At 56.2% G+C, this 18542-nt stretch overlaps 1 protein-coding gene across 1 annotated transcript in view; it reads right to left on the bottom strand.

Annotated features, from left to right (window-relative positions):
- Positions 1–5334: 5334 nt before the first annotated feature.
- CRHR1 (corticotropin releasing hormone receptor 1) overlaps positions 5335–18542 on the bottom strand; it is a 48938-nt gene continuing 35730 nt past the window's right edge. The window contains exons 4-13 of the mRNA XM_006199264.4: positions 18018–18103; positions 11028–11134; positions 10118–10238; positions 9721–9874; positions 9363–9423; positions 7167–7239; positions 6826–6911; positions 6463–6598; positions 6242–6283; positions 5335–5655 (exon numbers count right to left, since the gene is read on the bottom strand). Of these exons, the coding sequence (XP_006199326.1) occupies positions 5515–5655; positions 6242–6283; positions 6463–6598; positions 6826–6911; positions 7167–7239; positions 9363–9423; positions 9721–9874; positions 10118–10238; positions 11028–11134; positions 18018–18103 (1007 nt within the window). The 3' untranslated portion in view covers positions 5335–5514. The remainder of the gene's footprint in view (positions 5656–6241; positions 6284–6462; positions 6599–6825; positions 6912–7166; positions 7240–9362; positions 9424–9720; positions 9875–10117; positions 10239–11027; positions 11135–18017; positions 18104–18542) is intronic.

Raw genomic sequence — 18542 nt, 5'->3', positions numbered from 1 at the left:
TTTGCTCCAAGACTCTTCCTGGGACCCCGCTTACAGAGGGCTTTCGGGTATCTGTCCGATTGCTGCTTCCCCAGTTCCCCCAGCCCTGCCCCCAGGCCCCCAGCCCTGGAATTGCTCTTCTCCATGGCTGCTTGGTGCCCTGACAGTGCCCTGCAGGAGGCCCCGGGAGGTGCAGTCACACGAGTAGCTGATGCCCACTCCCCAGGTTGTGCTTCTGCTCCAAGGCTCTGCAGCACCCACCCTCCCCCATGCCCCCCAGATTCCACCCCTTTCCTTGAGGGCACCCTCCTAAATCCACAGCTTCTGTTCCCTCCCTGCTGTCCCCTTAGCCATGCCCTGAGCTCTCAGTTTTGCTGCCCAGGGAAGGCCAGGGACAATGTCTCTGCCTTCTGTTTGGGGACCTAGGTGACACCTGGAATATTTATCTTCATCCACTCAGGACAGAGAGGGCAGCAGACTCCTGGGTAGCGGGTCTCAGCTGGGTGGGGTTGCTCAGGAGGGGTGGAAAGTTGCCCAGCTCACCTGGCCTGTTCACAGCTCTTGCTTCTGGGCCCGGCGCTGTCCTAGCTGCATGTTCTAGAGATGGTACAGACACCCAGAAGGGACTGGATCACCATTTGCTCCTCCCCCACAACCCCAGTAGTGAATGCAAGAGAGGCAGGAGCAAGCTGACCAGCCAGTCTCACCTCCACGCCCTCCCGCCCTAGCCGGGTGCCCGTTGTACTCCCTCAGCCTCCTCTTAGGTACGCAAAGCACTCGGCTCCCACCCTGCTGCTGCCCCCACCTGCCTTGGACCAATGGGCAGTGAGACTGGGCAGCAGGCATCTGTCTAGGACCCCTTGGAGGGGCAGAGGAGTGGGTGGCAGTCTGGTGGCCAAAGGTGGTCTCTGTTTACAAATGACCTCACTGAGAACTTTGAAAAATATATTCAGTCCAGGCCTCTCTTGACCCCAAGCCTGCCCTGCAGGATCTGCGGGGGTTGGGGGGCTGTAGACGGTAGAGAATAGGAAGTGATGCTCTGAAATGGAGCAGGGAGGGGGCTGGGGACACTGGGAAGCTGGCAGCCTGTGGCTAGCCTGGCGGCTGCGCTGGGTTCAGGGAGCAGAGTACCTGAGGCCTCTGCTTTGCAGGCACCGACTCCTGCATCCAGCCTTGTCCTGAATTCTATTTGTCCACAAATTGGAGTAACTGAAGAATTTCCTTAGGGAGGATATTAGAGGGGGCAGTGGGGCAGGGAGGGGAACTCTACAAAGTGTGGAACACCCTGAAGGCCAAGTGAGGCTGGCCTGAGTTCACATCCAGCTGTGCCACTGCTGGTGCTCTCCAGCACGTGTCTTAACCTCTCTGGGCATCACTTTCCCTATCTGTTAGTTGGGGATAACAGCACCTGCCGCCTAGGGCAGGATGAAGATGAGATAGTCTGGAGGGGCTTGGCAGTGGGTGCTCCAGCGTCTCAGTGATAGCACTGTTGATGGTGAAAAACAGGGGGCAACCCCTCTGGACCAAGGTGGGCAGGTAAGTTTGAAGTCAATGCGCTGGATGAGATAAGCCTGAGAGACCCCTGCACTGGAGGCCAGTGGCACCCTCAAATGGACTGGGCAGGGCCTGGGTGGGTACAGGGAGACCCACTGAGGCTTTTGGTGACCTGGGCCGTACTGCTTGCAGTGAAGCATCATTTTAAGTTGTGGCGGGGTGGAGGCTACTGGGAAGGTGGAGAAGGTCGTGCTGGAGGTATAGCACCCTTATCGCTCCTACCCAGCTGGGCTCAGCACACTGGCTGGGCCACCTTTGGCCTGGTCCCGTCTTTGCCTGGGACATGTCCCCAGTCAGACAGTCTGAAACGCTGAGGCCTCCTTGCTGTCACCTTCCTCTAGAGGTGCTTTATCAGTCCCGGGCCTCTCCAAACCCAAGCCCACTGACTTCAGTCAACTGATGGGGTGGAAAGAGACATGGATTTTGAGTCAGAGACCTTTGATTTCAGGGGAGTCACCAGGCCTCAGTTTTTCTCAGCTGTAAAATGGGCTAGTTCTGTTCCTACTTCTGTGAATGTTATAAAGAATTTTGTGGATTGCAAAGCAATCTACAAATGCCCACAATTAAGGTATTATCATCTGGATTCCACATCTCCAGCCTTCCTTGGTCTGTATCCGCTGCCGTGAGTCCAGGTCCCAGGGTGTCAGTCGGGTCCCAGTCTGGGTCTCATTGGCAGCAGGGGTACTGAGGAGGCCAGGAGGGGAAGCCAAGGACCCCAAAGCAGGGGCTGTGCTGTCACGCTCAGGGAGGTGGCAGAGCCCGAAGTAGAAGACCCAAACCCCAAGAGTGGTTCCCCCTCATTGGTCATCTGAGCCCATGAGGGAGGGGCCACAGAGAAAAGGGCTCAGCTGGGCAGAGTTTAGGAACTGCAGCCTCCGGGTGTGGCATGGAGAAAAATTCTTCCCAGCTTGAGAGAGGGGCCTGTCCTGCAGTGACCCTCACCCTGCAGCTGCCCAGCCCCTTCCTACAGTGTGGCCTGTCACACCCCCCACAGCCCCAAACCTGCCCACCCACCCATGAGCCTGCCTTGATCCTGGCGTTGGAGCCTGCAGAAGGTTTAAATGTGGCACACCTGCCCTTGGCAGGAAGCACTGTATATCTTTACAGCCAAGATGCTCCCAGCTGTGCCCCCAGCAGCCCCTCCACCCTTACAGTCTCTGGATGAGGGGTGGGGGATCCTGAAGCTTATCTTGACCAGCCCCTGCCTGCCCAGGGACCCCCTGCAGCTTCTCTGATGACTGCCAGCCGCGCGTTGGATGTCCTTCCACAGACTTCCAGAGCCGGCAGCTCTGAGCTTTGCTGTTGGTTGCTACGTCTGTGCTGGGAAGCCACTCACCTCTCCTCCTCACACATGGCTGAGCACATGGGAGGGGTGCCAAGGGTGCCCATCAGCTAAAACAGCCAGGAGGCACAAGCAGGAAAGGGGGCAGTGCCTCAGCTTGGTCCCTTCAAGATCCCTTGTCTATGCCACCCCCCCCAGAGTCCTCCCAGCCCCTCAGGCTCTTCCATCCTTGGGATGGCCCTGCCCCCAACATCCTGGCATTGTCCATGAAAAGCCTTGCTTTCTCACTTCTTCAGTGGGTGAAAGGCAGCATTGAGAGAGAGGCCTCAGTAATAGCCACTTCAGACTCAACAGTCACTTCTGGTGCCTCGTGTCAGCCAGGACCCTTTATGCGGCTCCCCCCACCCCAGTTGCTCTGGAAGGTGTCAGCCTGTCTCCATCCTGGTGCCCCCTAATCTCCTCCCAGCTGCCTCTGCTCAGCTGGTCCCATCTCTCTAATTAAGGGGACAGCACTTGGGGAGTTGGCAGAACAGGAAATCCCCCCGTAGAGCAGGGACACCCCGGGCTCCTCCCTCAGGGAGGGCCAGACCCTCCATCATCAGACCTCAAATCCCCCATCAGGAGCTTCCGGGGTCCCAGCACCACAGTCATCTCAGTCTGCCCGGTGTCCTGACACCACATGCTCCACTTGGGTGGGTGTCCCCACGCGTGTAAACACACACACACACACACACACAGACAGACCCTTGCATGGCCCTCCTTCTAGGTTACTCAGAGGCAAGGCCCGGGGCCTGAATGTGTTGGGTGGAGTTTGTGTGTCCTGACCACCTCCTGCCCTGAGGACACGCACACGCTGTGCCAGGTGCTCTCTCTGTCTTCGCTCCTTGTGGCCCACACAGCTGCTCCTGGGAGGTGGTAGATACACACCCCTTGCCCCTCAGGTGGGATGAGGCAAGCGTGGGTCCCACCTGGTTTCTCCAGCTTTTGCAACAGGACTAAGAGCCAACCGCCCACAGTGGCCGAGGTGTGTGCGCCCCATCCTTCCTCGCTGCCATCCTTTCCTGGCCCCTCCCTGCTCCCTGTGTGCCCCTACCCTGGAGTTTGTTCCTGAAGCCTTGTCTGTTTCTGGGGATCCCATGCTAAGTCAGCATTCAAGCCTGTTCAGCCTCCCCTGCTTCCTAACTCCTTCCTGTTTCCGGCTCAGCTCCTTCCCTGGGGCTGGGACACACTGCTGTCTGCTCCCACTGCCACACCTTTGCTCAAGCCATGCCCACCCGTGGTGTCCCGCACCTGCACCCTTCGCTCTGGCACTTCTCCCTCCAACTAGCCCACTTACAGGAGCTGTCCTTATTGACTGGACCCCCAGGCCCACCCCTCTCCCAAGTCCTGTCCCAGACCTCAGCGGCGTCCCTGGCGCCCCATCCTTGGTGATGTGTGAGTGCCATTGGGTTCCCCAGCCACACAGCAATCCTAAAGGCTGAAAGTGGCCTCCGTTTCTTTGTGGCACCCTCCCTACACAGCCCTGGCACATTCCAGGCCTTCACAAGTGCTTATTGAAAGATACATATTATTATCTACACCAACCACCTCCATCTCCCAGCCCCACTCTCCCAAAGCCCCGCTCTGGGTCCAGTGTAAGCAGTCAGCTGGCTGGTTGACTCAAGAGCTGCTTGTCCTGCTCTGGGGAACTCAGGGCAGAGAGGGGCCGAGCGTCCAGCCCCTTCCACCTTTGTTTAGTTAATGATGCTGTCCCAGAGAGTACCCAAGGGCCACAAGATCCCTGTGACCAGCAGAGGGGTTGCCCCATGAGGCCAGGGTCACTGAAGCCAGCAGGCTGGATGGCCCCAAGTAGTCTCTGTCCCTACAAAGGGAGGCTGGCTTTGGCTGGGGACACACTGGCTTTTGCTCAAGGACATTCCATCACCCTCCCATCTCCCCATTTTCTCACAAAGGGGGAGACACCGGGGGTAGGAGGTAAAGGAGGGAGAGCCCGCATTGGTGGTGGGATGTGAAGGTCTAAGGGTGCAAGGCAGCGAGGCAGGGCATTTCTGGTGGCAGTGCCAGGGGATCAGATGAACTTCTGGTGGCTTGGGAGGATTTCAGTGATGTGGCCTGATATCCGATGACGCCATCCGATTTCTGACAATGTCTCCAGGGCTTCTGACAACGGCCTTGGTTCCCAGTGGTGTTGGAAGGCATTGCTAAGGCCCGGAGGCATTATCATGGTGGCTCGGATGCTGTCACAAGTTTCCCATGATACCTCTGGGGCAGCGAATGCCCCCCCCACGGTCACTGAGGACAGCCCCGGGTCTCCAGTGCGTTTCCATCTTGCGCTCTAGGAAAAGACACCTCTTGGAGGGACCCACATGCTGCTTTGGAGTCCCCGCACTCCACCTCCCTCTGTTTCCGTTCCATCTTCCAGGGAGGACTGGGACGAAGGGAAACCAGAGGGCCTGGGCCCAGCCCAGTCCTATAGGTTATTTTCCATTCACTCCCTGGCCCAGACTGCTCTCACAGGCCTAGAACTCCTGCTCAGCTGGGGGTCGGGACGGAGCCTCCCAGGCTCACAGTGCCAGCTGCTCCGGGGAGGTAAAGGGTGTGGGGAGGAGCTAGTCCCCTCCACAGACAGGGCAGCCAGCTGAGCCTGGCGACCACCTTCCCAAGCACAGATCCCAGAGGGCGCTCCACAGCCCTCCAGCTCAGACTGCCGTGGACTGCTTGATGCTGTGAAAGCTGACGCGGGTGGGGGAGGTGGGGATGGACATGGCGCGGGCCACGCGGGCGCGGATCGAGTGCTTGTCCTGCCATCGGTGCCACCTCTTCCGGATGGCGGAGCGGACCTGTGGGCATAGAGCAGAGCATAACATCTGAGCCCAGGTCTCAGGATCGCCCCACCAAGGGCTGCCACAAGCAGCTATACAGGTGAGCAGTGCACAGGTATGAGGTGCACAGGGGGCCACATAGGAGGTGACAACATTCACCTCATCAACACTATTGATTTGCATACTTGTTAGGACAATTTTCTCAAGTGTTCTGAGGAAAGGGTGCCTTTTTCGAATCCACCCAAAGGTACCATATGGCATTTACCATGAAGAATCTCTGCCCTCAACCCACACACATCCCTGCCCCAGAACTCAGCTTCCTGGGTTTCAACAACCCATTTCACAGACTCATTGAAGAGACTGGAGCCCTGGCTGGTAGTTCCCCCATGCCCACTGCCTACAAGAGCAAAGAGGTGGGCTTGCCACTGCGGGAGCTGCGTGGGGAGGTGGCAGGGACCCTCCTGGGGTTCCCAGCAGCATCTCCATAGGGACCTGGGAGCAGGGAGGAGAGAACTGGTATGCGGAGGGCAGGAGGCGGCTATAGACAATCTCTGGTCCCAACAGGCCTCCTGCCGTCCTGAGTCCTGGGGCCCTGGGTCCTTACCTCGCTGTTGAGGAAACAGTAGAACACAGACACGAAGAAACCCTGGGGTGGAGGGAGAAGGTGGGTCAAGGGACTGGGGCAGGTGTGGCCCCACCCAGCCTCTGGGGCTACTCCTTTCTGTCCCCAGCCTCCTGTGCCTTCCAGGCCTCCACCTGTGAACACCCCCACCTGGAGAGGAGCAGGGGATAGCCAGGGCTGGAGTGAGGGGAGGGTGGCTGTACCTGGAAGGATTCCAGGAAGGAGTTGAAGTAGATGAAGACGACCCGGGAGACCTCGTCCTCCCCAGGGTTCACGAAGAACAGCATGTATGTGATGCCCAGGAGGGGAAGCAGCACCAGAGTGGCCTTCACAGCCTTCCTGGGGTGGGGTGGGTGCACCCAGAGTCACAACCCACCCCAGGAAGGGGCTGGGCCTCTGCCTTGGTGTAAAGGACCGGGGCTGGGGGAGGGCTGGGGCAGATGCCAGGAATGTCTGAGACACGGGGAGCTGGGGTTTCAGGAGGGACTCTCAGGCCTGGGGGGAAACCCTGAGCAGAGGCTGGGATCTCTGAAGCCCCTATGGGTGGGGGAAGCAGGTCTGGTTACCTGTACTGAATAGTCTCAGATGTGGTGGATGCCCGGAGTTTGGTCATGAGGATGCGGACGATGTTGAAAAGGAAGATAAAATTGATCTGTAATTTGAGCACACAGTGGGGTGGCCTGGGCACGGATGTGTGCGAGATGTTGGAGGGAATGTGAGGGGACAGGTCAGGCACTCAGCTGTCTCAGCTCTGGCCTCCGGCCCCTGCTGCTCGCCCTCTACCTTCATTAGCCCTTGTACATTCCTGGCTCCACGCCCCCCACCTCTGGGCAAAGGGATCCTTTCAGGCCACTGATTGCCTCTTCCCACCAAGCCACTCTCTCCTGCCCTCTACCCAGGTTCTTACCAGCAGGACCAAGATCATGGGGCCCTGGTAGATGTAGTCGGTGTACACCCCAGGCCTTTTGCCAAACCAGCACCTAGAAGGCCGCAGAGGTAAGAGGAAAATGGTCATCTGGGTCCGGTGGCACAGGTGAGGAGAAGTGCTTGGCCAAAGCAGGACTGGGGCCAAAAGCCACGACTGGCTGCCCTAATTCCAACCCTGGCAGAAGGTCAAGATCCTACCACAATGCCTCAGTTATTCCATCTGCAGAATGGACAGCATCTTTTGAGATGTAAAGCTGGAAGCAGGCACTGTGGCAGGGAGGGGGATTGTGCAAAAGACCATTGAAGAGAACAAATATGGGCCCAACACACCACTGCTCCCCTTGGGCCCAACTGTGGCTCTGGCACATGCCCTCTAGTGGTGCCTTGCCCTGCACCTGTCACATAGTGGCACCCAGGAGCTAACAAACTCTGAATCTGTTTAATTGCAGCCTGAATGAACTTGAGGCAGAGATGCTACTGGTTCTACCTACCACAAGAGGCAGGATTGCTTTGCACTTTCTCAAGTTTCCCTCCAGCAAGCTCTAGGGAGGTGTGGGGAGTGGGTTGGGATGGGGCACATAGGAAATCCTACATCCTTGCGCAGAGACAATGACTTACGGGTGTGCAGATCTCATGATGCTTCCATAAACCACAAACTGAGTTTTTATGTGAAACCTCTTAACTTTTTCAGGGTTTGCAACAAATTCAAGTTTTCAAAAAACACCGTGCAGACTAAATGAAAGCTGTTTGGGGCCAGGTCCAGTCCTTGAGCCCCAGGGCCTACGAGTTCTCATGTCTGAATATCTGGGTCCCTTCCGCGGCAGTGTCAGAATCTTACCACAAGGTGGAGTGCCAGAGACACTCAGAACGACTTGGCTTAGGCATCCGTTTTGCTCCAAGACACTCGAGGACACACACACTGGGCAGCCTTTTGAAACCTGTTCTTCCTCTCCTTCCTTGTACTCACCTGCACACATGCAGGTACAGGTTCCATCACCCAGGATTTACAGTGCTCCTGCTCTGGGACCCAGGCCACCATCCTGGGATTCACTGCCAGGCCCTCAGTCCTGTCTGTCAGCTGGACCCCTCCCAGACTATGCCCTCAAACCACCGGTTGTGCAAATACAGAGAGCCAGTTAGGTGGGCGGGAGTCAGGAAGAAGCATCCTGATAAGTGTGAATACAATTTTCCAGGCTCCCTGTCCAGCCCAGTGAGGTTATGGTGGCCCCCTCCCCTCTATAGGGTGATGGAGGCTGCCTAGAACCACAGACAGTGGGTTCCTGAGAACACTTCGGCTAAGAAAAGCCTGGCACCTTCCCTGGCCATTTATGTCCACCTTTCTGCCTTTCTCTCAGCGGTTCTCAATCTTAGCTTCACATTAGAATCACCTGGGCAGTTAAAAAAATCCTGGTGCCCAGGCCACACTCCAGACCAATGACATTCGACTCTCTGGAGGTCAAGCCAAGGCACTGGTACTTTTTAAAGCTTCCTGGGTGATTCTAATTTGAGCCAAGGCTGAGAACCTCATCAGCGGAAGTGCAGTTTTCAGGGGTGATTGAGAACATCTGCTTCCTTTAAATACGGCGCATCAAGACTTCAGAGCTGGAAGGAGTCTCTGAGATTGTCTGGATCAATTTCTATTAAATCTATGGAAGCTTTTGTTAAAACAAGTCTTAATAGAAAACATTTATAGGGCATTTGCTATGTGCCAGCCTCTATCCTAAATGCTTGATGTATATTAACTCATATCATATTAACTCATATCACCCTCTTTGAGGGTGGCACTATTATGAGGATGCCCATTTTACAGATAAGGAAAACACAGGTACACTGTAACTAGCCCAAGGTCATAAATCTACTTAATGATGGAGCCATGATTCAGAATCTGGGTGGTCTGGCTCCAGAGACTTCCAGGAACCTTTAGCCTGCTCTTCCTGTCTGGAAAGCCCAAGGCAGATAATAGAGCCCGGACCTCCTTGTCCAGGCCCTCCTAAGGCAGAGCATGGTTAGTGAGCTTCAGGTTGAGTCCAGGCTCCAGCCTCCTTCCTGTGTGGATGACGAAACTGTGGCTCTGATAGGGACGATGACACGGCTGAAAGCCCTTGGGGGCAGCCAGGCAGAGCTAGGCTAGGAGCCTGGACCTGGGGCTCAGGGGGCCCGGAGGGCAATGACTTACTTCTCATTGTCGTAGTACAGCTTCCCAATGGCCCAGGCCACGATGATGGGGAAAGGCACACCTGGGGGAGAGACTGGCCGTCACAGGACCTGTTGGTAGGGTCTGGGGCATGCAGGGCCTAGAGGACCCCAGTGCAGCCCAGGGCCTACAGGGCTGCCTAAAGTAAAGCTCGACCTCACTCGCCCAACATGCCTCTTTCAAGATGTTGCCACTGTCCCCGTCCCCCAAGTAGGGGCAGATGGCTGCGGTGCACCCTACCACCCTGACCTTGCCTCGGGCCCTCAGGCCCCCAGCCAGCTGGTCTGAGTTGGGGTGAAGAGAGGATAGCCCCACCAGGGCAGGGGGCTGGCCTGCTCACCCCAGCCGATGCAGATGAACATCCACTTGCGCAGTCGGTCCGTGGAGTAGGTGAGCACGATGGCCGTGTGCAGGTAGCAGCCCTCGCCAAACATCCAGAAGAAGTTGGTCACGTGGAAGTAGTTGTAGGCGGCTGTCACCAACCTGCACCAGCCCTGCCGCCACCCCCATCAGAGGTGAGGATGAGCTGGAGCCAGGGGCAGGGGCCGGGGGAAAGGATGGGGGAGCAGAAGCAGCAGGCCACCCCGAGCCTGGGGCCTCCTCTTGGCAGGACGGGGCACCCCCTGGGATCCACTCCTGTTCCGTGGGCTCCAAGGCCTGGCTCCAGCCCCTCCTCCATCGGGGCAGCCCCACCAGGACTCTTCCTCTGACCCTGGGCCTGCCCCTCCGGGACATACCACGTTGCTCTGGTGGACTTCGGGGCTCATGGTGAGCTGGACCACGAACCACGTGGCGTTGCGCAGGATGAAGGCTGAGATGAGGTTCCAGTGGATGATGTTTCTCAGGCACCGGATGCTCCTGGGGATGGCCGGGGAGGGTGGGAGATGGGAGCAAGTGGGGGCGGTGGGGGAAGAGAAGGTGAGGGACAGGCCACCAGCATCACTGCAGCCCAGATGTATAGATGAAGGAACTGAAGCTCAGAGCAGGGCTGACTGACTAAGTCATGCTGGGAGGCGGCAGCAGTGGCTCTCCTGACATCCCGTGGGTCCCTTTCTAATTGTGGCCTGCCCAGACCTAAGCCACACAGCCAATGTTGCAGGGACCAGAGGAGGCTTGCTTACTGGGGATGCCCCTTCTCCTGTGAGCACCTCTCCCTCCCTGTAGTTCCAGGTTTGAGGGTCAGAAAACATGAAGGGCCCCCAGTGAGATGCCTCCCTCTCAGCTTTCAGCCCTGATGCTCAGTCTCTGCTCCCACCTCCCATTCCTGGCACAGACCTGGCTGGCACTGCCACCTGCATCCTTGGCAGTCATGCTGGGACCAGGCAGGTTCAGATCCAAAGGGGCTCCACTTTTCTAGTCCCCCAGGTGGGTGCAGCCTGGCCTGGGGATGGGTGACACAAGGCGAGCCTGGGCTTTGGTCCGCCCTCCCCGCTGCAGTCACTGGGCAGGGGTACACAAATGACCCTGCCAGAGGTTCCAAGAGACCTGGGACACCTGCATCTGTCACCTCCTCCCACTGAGGTGAAGGGGCAGGACTCTGCCTTCCCAGCAGCCCCCCGCCTAGAAATGCTTCCTGCATCTGACTTCCTCACCCTGCTCAAGGCTTGGGTGGGGTGTAGGCCGGGGACTGTGCCAGGACCTCCTCACCTGAGCCGCAGAAAGAGAACAAAAGCCACCAGGAGGGCTACCAGGGAGATGCAATGGCCCAGGTAATTGATGATGACAGCAACGTGGTAGTGTATCTTGCTCTTCTTCTGAGGCGGGAGAGAGGGGTAGAGGTGAGGCTCCTGCACAGCTGCCCCTCTGTGCCCACAGGATGTGTGAGGACAGCCCCCATGGGTGCCCAGGACTGGTGAGCAATAATAACAATAGTTACCCCTTCCTGAGCCCCTGTTATAGGTCAGGTGTTGCCCTAGAGCAGTGCCGATCAATTTGAGACTGCCCTGTCTGTCTGTCTCTGAATCTCATGCTCTGTGCGTAGCTCCGTGCTGTTGGACAAATATCAGTCAACTTGAATCTTCCCATCACACAGGGTTCCCCACTCTGTGTGCACAAATGCACAGGCATGGCTCACAGATGTGCTCTCACACTTACATTTCCATTCAGTCCAAACACCAGGTAGTCCCTGTGAGTGCAGACAGCAATGCTCCAGGACTTCTTTCCTGCTCCCATCTCTGAGTTGAGCCACCATCTTCTCAATCACCCCTTAAACCCCCCGCTGAGATTAAAGTTGCTCCTATCAGTGAGGAGGAGGAAGGGCGGTCGCTATGGACTAGCATCCACAGAATCGTTAGAAACCATAAAAAAAAAAACCAAACCTCTCTAGGCTCTATAACTCACTTCTCAGGTCCTACCCCTGGCCCAGGCAGTATGCCCGAAGCCAATGGGGTCCTCTCCCAGGCCTAAAACGAAGTCCCCAATGTTATTACTTAACTCACTTCATATACTGATGGAAGCTGGGAAACGCTGAGGTCTCCTCTTTCCAATCAATGTTCACTCCCCGAGTGCCGATGCCTTCCTGTTTACAGACTATTTTCATATCTGTTGTCTTCTCAAACCCTCAAGACAATGCCAGTGGAAGAGCTGGTGTGGGGATCTGTATCTTATTTTGCAGAAAAGCAGGCCCAGAAGTACATGGACTCGTTCCAGTTCATTCAAATTCTTGTGTCTTGAACGTGCTTTACCTTCGTGTGCAGATTGGCAAGGTGGATGGATCCCCACCCCATAATGGGGGACCGGTGGTCCCCAGTGCCCAGATCTCTGCAGACTCCTGCCCCCATGGAATCAAAGGCCTCCTTCACCCTTTTCTAGGTCCTGAGAGGGCAGAGGCTAGACAGCCAGGGTGTGGCACACGGTGCAGCGCCAGAGCAGAGTGTTGAATCCAGGATGGAAACATGGATGTTGAAAAGCCACTGGTATTGCCGTCTGAATTACAGAATCCATGGACATCAAAGCTGGTCCTGAGGGATCAAGTACAGGCCTACCCATCTTCCAGATGAGGAAACTGAGGCCCAGGTTCACCCACCTGAGGACAAGGGACACCTAGCAGACATCTGAGAAGGGGCGAAGCCTTCCCTCCCCTGCTCTCCCCAGCCCCTGCCACACCCCTTCGGAAGGGGTGTCCTCACCGAAGAAGCTCTGAGGCCCAGCAGGCCCAGCCAGCTCTGTTTTAGGGGCTGGTTTTCCTGGAAGAGGCTTTCAGAATCATGACAGGAAATCACATTAGCAGCTCAGGCTCTGAAGGGCTGAGATCCAGTGAGGTGTAAATGGAGGCAGTGGAGAGAGAGAAGCGGAGAGGGAGGGAGGGACAGAGGGTATCCACGTGTGTGGGGGGAGTCTCAGTGCCTGATGGCAGATGCCAAATCTAGAGACTCCAGCAGATATGAACACATCTAGCCGGTCTGGAGCTGATATTTAATTCCCTTTTATTAAATTTCCCACAAATCCATGCTGTGAAGCCCCTGGGCACTGAGTGGCTGTGGGGCCCAGATCCGTGTGATGCCCCGGCTTCACGAACAGGCCCAGGTGGGCGGGACGAGCAGAGGGCACGGGGAGGCCCTTCACCCTTCACTGCCACCTGCCGTCAACTGCCCCCCGCACCGGGGTCCTTCGGTTTGGGGTGGGATGTCATTTATTAAGCACTTATTGTATGCTGGGCACTGCGCCAGGGGCTTTCCAGATGTCATTGCTTTTCTTTCTCACAAGCGCCCTCTGAGACTGTCCTTCTGTCCCCGTTTTTCCAGTTGAAGAGGCTGCATAATCATTCCAAGCCACCAGCCAGCAACTGGAATCCAGGTCTGTTTGGCCTTAAAGACCCTCTTTCCTCTGTCCCCAAGGTACATTTCTTGGGAGATAAGCAGGGACTGAAAACAGAGGCACTCTCTTCATCCGGGGCCCAGAATTCTCCGGGAGCTTCTACTGGGAGGTTGGGGGCTCTTGAAGGGCTTTCTCCACCGAGGCTGAAAGGGGAAAATTGGGCCAAACCATGCAGGGGGCCACCTCTGCAAGACTCCTGGAGCTGGAGGGTCCAGGCTGGGTCTCAGTCCTGCTTCTCACCTGCCAGCACAGTTGATGCAATCTGAGAGACGGCGAGCCACCTGGGGAGTTACAGTGCAGGGGGAGCCCAAGAAGACTGCTAGAGAGATGGTGGGGTCATCCCAAGAGATGACCAGCATCACCAGAAGAGACAATCAGCGACACTCACTCAGAGACACCATTGGAGATGGTCAGCAATACCCTGAGTGGTGGTCAAAGACACTTGGAGAGAACAGCCAGCAACATCCTAAGAGACACCCAGTGACACACCAAAAGACCCTGATGACACCTGAGAGACACCCAGCGACACTCCAAGAGACCCTGATGACACCTGAGAGACACCCAGCGACACTCCAAGAGACCCTGATGACACCTGAGAGACACCCAGTGACACAGCAAGAGACGCAGATGACACCTGAGAGATACCCAGTGAGTGACCTTCTGAGAGAAAGCCACCATTAACTGCAGAAGCAGCTGGAATGCCAGAAGGACAGGTGGACACAGGCCACTCCACTGCACCCTCAAGACCTCAGCCTCAGCTCTGGGCCGGGCTCAGCCCTAATTGAGCACCAGTGCCCCTGGGGAATGACAATAATTCTGACCAGACTCTCTGAAAGACACACCTAGTCCCAAATGGCAGCAGTGTCAGACCTGTCCTGATGCCTTTTCAGGATGGCATGCTGAGTGCTCCCTGCCTGGTCCCCACTACCCCTGCCAAGTTCCTCAGCCCTGGTCTCTCTTCCACCCCTGCCCGCCCCAGTTTGTGATTCTCCTCCACCTGGCTTTCCTGAACTACTCCCTCACCCTACCCATGGGCACTCCAGCCCCTGCTCCTCAAAGTGTGGTCCCCAGACCAGCACTATCAGCATCATCTAGGAGCTCGCAGGAATCTTAAGAAATGCAGAATCTTAAGGCCCACCCCAGACCCACTGAGTTAGAATTTTCATTTTAGCAAAAAGTCCAGATGGTTCCTAAGCGTTTCAAAAGCCCTAGTCCAACCAACCCCCTCTGCGAGCAGTGAGCCCTGGCTCTTGAGTCCCTTTCATATCCCATTAAGGTGTCCCTCCCAGGATGTGCCCGAGGCCGGGGCTCCCTGTGCTCAGAGTGTGGGGGAGGGGAGCAGAGTGTGTGCAAGTGCCATGGGGGGTTGCCTGGGGCAGTGTGAGGGGTGTCACTGCAGTGGAGGGAGACAAGTGTGTTGTGGGGAGGATGCTGAGATGGGAGTGGGGCTGTTGCAGGGTGGTGCTGGGTGGTCAGTGCAGGGGCTGGGTCATGCATGAATCAAGCTCTCCATCTGGGGGTTTGTCCCCTGGTGGTGATGACTCTGGGCAGGTCTCCTCCCACGCCTGGCCTCTGGGCGCCCTCGCAAGTCCCATTTCACAGACAGCGGTTCTGCGAATCCATTATCTGCAGTTCCCCGGGGGCGCTGGTGCTTAATTAGGGCTGAGCCCAGCCCAGAGCTGAGAAACCGGCTGCTAGATTAATTGGCGACTTTCCTCTTCGCAGTAGCTCCAGGAGAGACGAGAAATCTTGGGAGTGGGGAGGGGTCTGGCGAGGCTGGGGACTGGCAGAAGGGGATGGAATTTTCACTAATTAAATTAATTGATTACCCAGAGTGCTAGGCAAAGGGACCAGCAGGAGCTGCTGGGGACCGGGGTGGGCAGGGCAGGCTGGGTGGAGATGCGTCACTGCACCACGTCGGGGATGTGCGGGGTGGCAGCCCCACCGAGTGGGTAACCAGACGAAGGGAGTGCCCACGTCACATGTGGTCAGCTCATCAAAGACCCCCCCCGCCCCCCCAGGTGAAAGCTACAACTTCCCCCAAGCTCAGGTAATGAGAGGCAGAGGGGTTGGCAGGTGGATGGAGCGCCCTCTACAGGCCAAGACGCAGGCGGACAGCACCCTCCCTCCACCAGGAGGCAGAAGTTGCGTTACTCTTGGGCCTCTCACGGAGGAGGATGCCGAGACCCAGTGAGGCTATTATGTGCCCAGGGTCACACAGGATATGTGTTGGAACCAGAGCTTCTGCCTCCAAGGCCTGTGCTGTTCCCGTTATTCTGCCAAAAAGGGGCCTAATAAGAAGCTAGTGCTCCCTAATCTTCCTTCCCACCCTAACCCCGGGTGGAGAGAGGGAGAGACCCCTGTCCTGGCAGAAGGGGTGGGAGCGGCAGGGTGGAGAGGAGGGAAGGCTGACCTCTGCCCCTGAGTCTCTGGAGGGTGTTGGGGGGATAGGAGGGTTGCTGAGTGTCTTCCAACAGCCAACTAGAAGGAAGGGGCTTAAATTAGAGCAGGAGAGGTGTGGTGGGCCATGGACATCCTCTGACATTTGGGAGGCTCCAATGCAGGGAGGGAGGCTGAGAGCAGCTGTGATGTCTCCAGCTTTGCTGATGTCCAAGAAAGGGACAGACACCTGCCCCTCTAATGGGGGAGGGGTGTCTGTCCTAAGGCAGGAAGCTGGTGACTTGACCTCAAGATCAGCCTCAGGATCTGCACACTCAGCAGGACAATCAAAGCACGGGGCGGGGGGTGGTGGCAATGTAGGGACTGAAGACTTTTTGCTTTAGCTGTGCCCCTTGCCCCACACCATCCCTCTCTGGGCATGAACTGTTGTCTTAAGAGTCGCTGATGGCACTGACCTGCCTTTCCTGTCCTCCCACCTCCTCTACTGTTCCAGGCAAGCAGTTCCCCACTCCATGGAGGTCTTCTTGCCCACCCCACCCCCACTGAAGCCCATTTCTTCTGGCCCAGCTATATTTCGTAACTGGGAACCTTACTTTCCTCCTCCAATCCAAGAGGATGCCCTCACCCCCAACCTAGACTTCCTGGGTTGGCTTACTGTGTGGGTGCTTAGCAACCTGGGGGCTATCTTTGCTCAGGTCAGGTCATCGGGCCAACCCACCCCGGCTTGGGGTGGACGACATGGTCAGGCCTGTGTCATCTGAGAAGCCAGGAAGCCTCTCACCCTGCATTCCAAGTAACTCTTTTATCTGCTAAAGCAGCATGATTAAAAAGAGTATGGCTAAGCATTGCCCTATCTCTGCAGCTTCTAGAAGCAGACAGCAGAACCCCAATATCTCAGTCTGGGGGAGGGGCTAACCAAGCATTCAGGGCAGGGTGGAGTATTCGGTGGGGAAAGCTGTTCTCCGATCATCAACCTTCACACCAAGTACCTGGTGGTGGGCAAAGGGAGCCTGACTGCAAAGCCCCAGGTTCCAGGCACTGACTCACTTTGACCATGGAACCTTGTGTGAGTTACTCCCCCTTCCTGGGCCTCAGTCTCCCTCTGGGTAAGGTGAATGGTTTGCACTAGATCAGAGTTTCTCACTTTTTCCCCATTAGAAGTCCCTCCCTGGAGCATTTGTTAAAAATACAGATTCCCAGGTCCTCCCTGGAGAGTTTGATTTATTGGGTGTTGAGTGTAGCCCTGGGATCCATATTTGAACAAGTGCTCTGGATGATTCTTACTACCAGGCAGATCAAGATGGGATGGAGGGTCTCCAAGGTCCCTTCCAGTTTAGATCTTTTAGGCCCTAGAATTCTTAGAACTAGACCAGCCTCCTCTCTTCCACGCCCCAGCAGCCTGTGGCCCCTGGGCAACTTATGGCAACAGCCCATCTGCCCTTTGCTTTCCGCTCACTTGTCCTTCCAGCTCCATGACCCCCACCTTCCTCAGCACCCACTGAAGGGGTGAGTGGAGATGTAGGGGAAGGGGCGAGGGGGAGAGATGTAGCAGCAAGACCAGGAGGACAGATACACCCACTCGTCTACAAAATGTCACCCTTAAAAGATTATTCATTGTGGCACTGTTTGTAATAACCAAAGACTGAGAATAAAGATTGGTTACATAAGTTAAGGAACATCTGTACAATGTGATATTAGGCAAATATAAAAAAAGGATGACAATACTTTTTATATACTGATACAGAACAATTGCCAAGATGGATGATTACATGAAAAAAGCAAGGTGTCGAACAGTAAGTATAATTTGCAACATTTGGATTAAAAAAAAGAATATATATACATAATTGCTTGCCTATGCAGAGACTGTCTCTGGAAGAACACTTAAGAAACTGGCAAAATGCCTGCCTCTGGTAGGGGAACCCAGTGGCTGGCACAGGGCTGTGAGGGAAAGTTTTCTCTGTTTTCGCATTTGTACCTTTTGAATTTTGTATTACCTGTAAGCCACATCTTCTCAAAAATATTTAAATATTTTAAAAGCTCTCCAAGGGCTTTTTCCATCTCATTGCTTTTCCACCCCCCTCCCTGATTCTGACACAGGACCCTGGCTGGACCCAGATGTGTTGCTCAGGTGGGTGGGGTAGAAAACGGGTAAGAACCCATCCCAGTGAGCTCTGGTGGAAGGAAGGAAGGAACAAAGGCTCAACCCACCGCTGTCAGAGCCTGCCTGCTGCCCACTTGTCTCACCCTCCCTGGGGATGCCCGCTCACGGGCTGGCCTAGTTCCGGCTCCTCAGTCGGCTTCCCTGCAGGGCAGAGACCTCAGCCTCTGGCCCCGCAGCCCAATGGGCAGGTAGCAGGCACAAAGCCCTGCTGGGGACCCTGACCCAGCCCTCATCACAGGCAGCCAGGCTCAGAGCCTCACCTCCTCACTGAGGATCTCCTGGCACTCCGAGTAGTTCACGCGGGCGGCCCAGGTGCCATTGGCCAGGCACTCCCGGTAGCCGTTGTCTGGAAAAAGAAGAGAGAGGCAGAGACCCATGGCTTCTCTCCCAAAGAGTAACCTGGCATCTGTCCGCCCATTCCTCTGTCCATCCATCCAACCATCTGGGCCATCACAGGGGCCTGCTTGCTGGGGGGCTCTGGAATGAAGCTGGGGAGAGGAGCTTCCTGAGTTCCATCGTCCTGCCTCTTGCTGCTTGCTGGTCCCCAACACGGGTACAGTGGCCACCCCAATGCCAGCTCATGGGGCTATGGCTCTGCCTGCCCAACCTTGCACAATTATGCCCACGGGACTGGCTCACTTTGACCAGTTTATTGGGCTGTTTCCTTGCAAGCCTTTCTGAGAAATCTCCCATTTGGGGTCTTACATGGCAGCAAAAAAAAGAATGGTGGGTTCTGATGAGTCAGTTCTCACTCAAGAGACCAGACATGATGTGGCAAACGGTTT

Source organism: Vicugna pacos, chromosome 16 (genome assembly GCF_048564905.1).
Source record: "Vicugna pacos chromosome 16, VicPac4, whole genome shotgun sequence".
Taxonomy (NCBI): domain Eukaryota; kingdom Metazoa; phylum Chordata; class Mammalia; order Artiodactyla; family Camelidae; genus Vicugna; species Vicugna pacos.
Note: the sequence above shows the minus strand (reverse complement) of the source record. Positions and strands in the feature narration are given on the sequence as shown.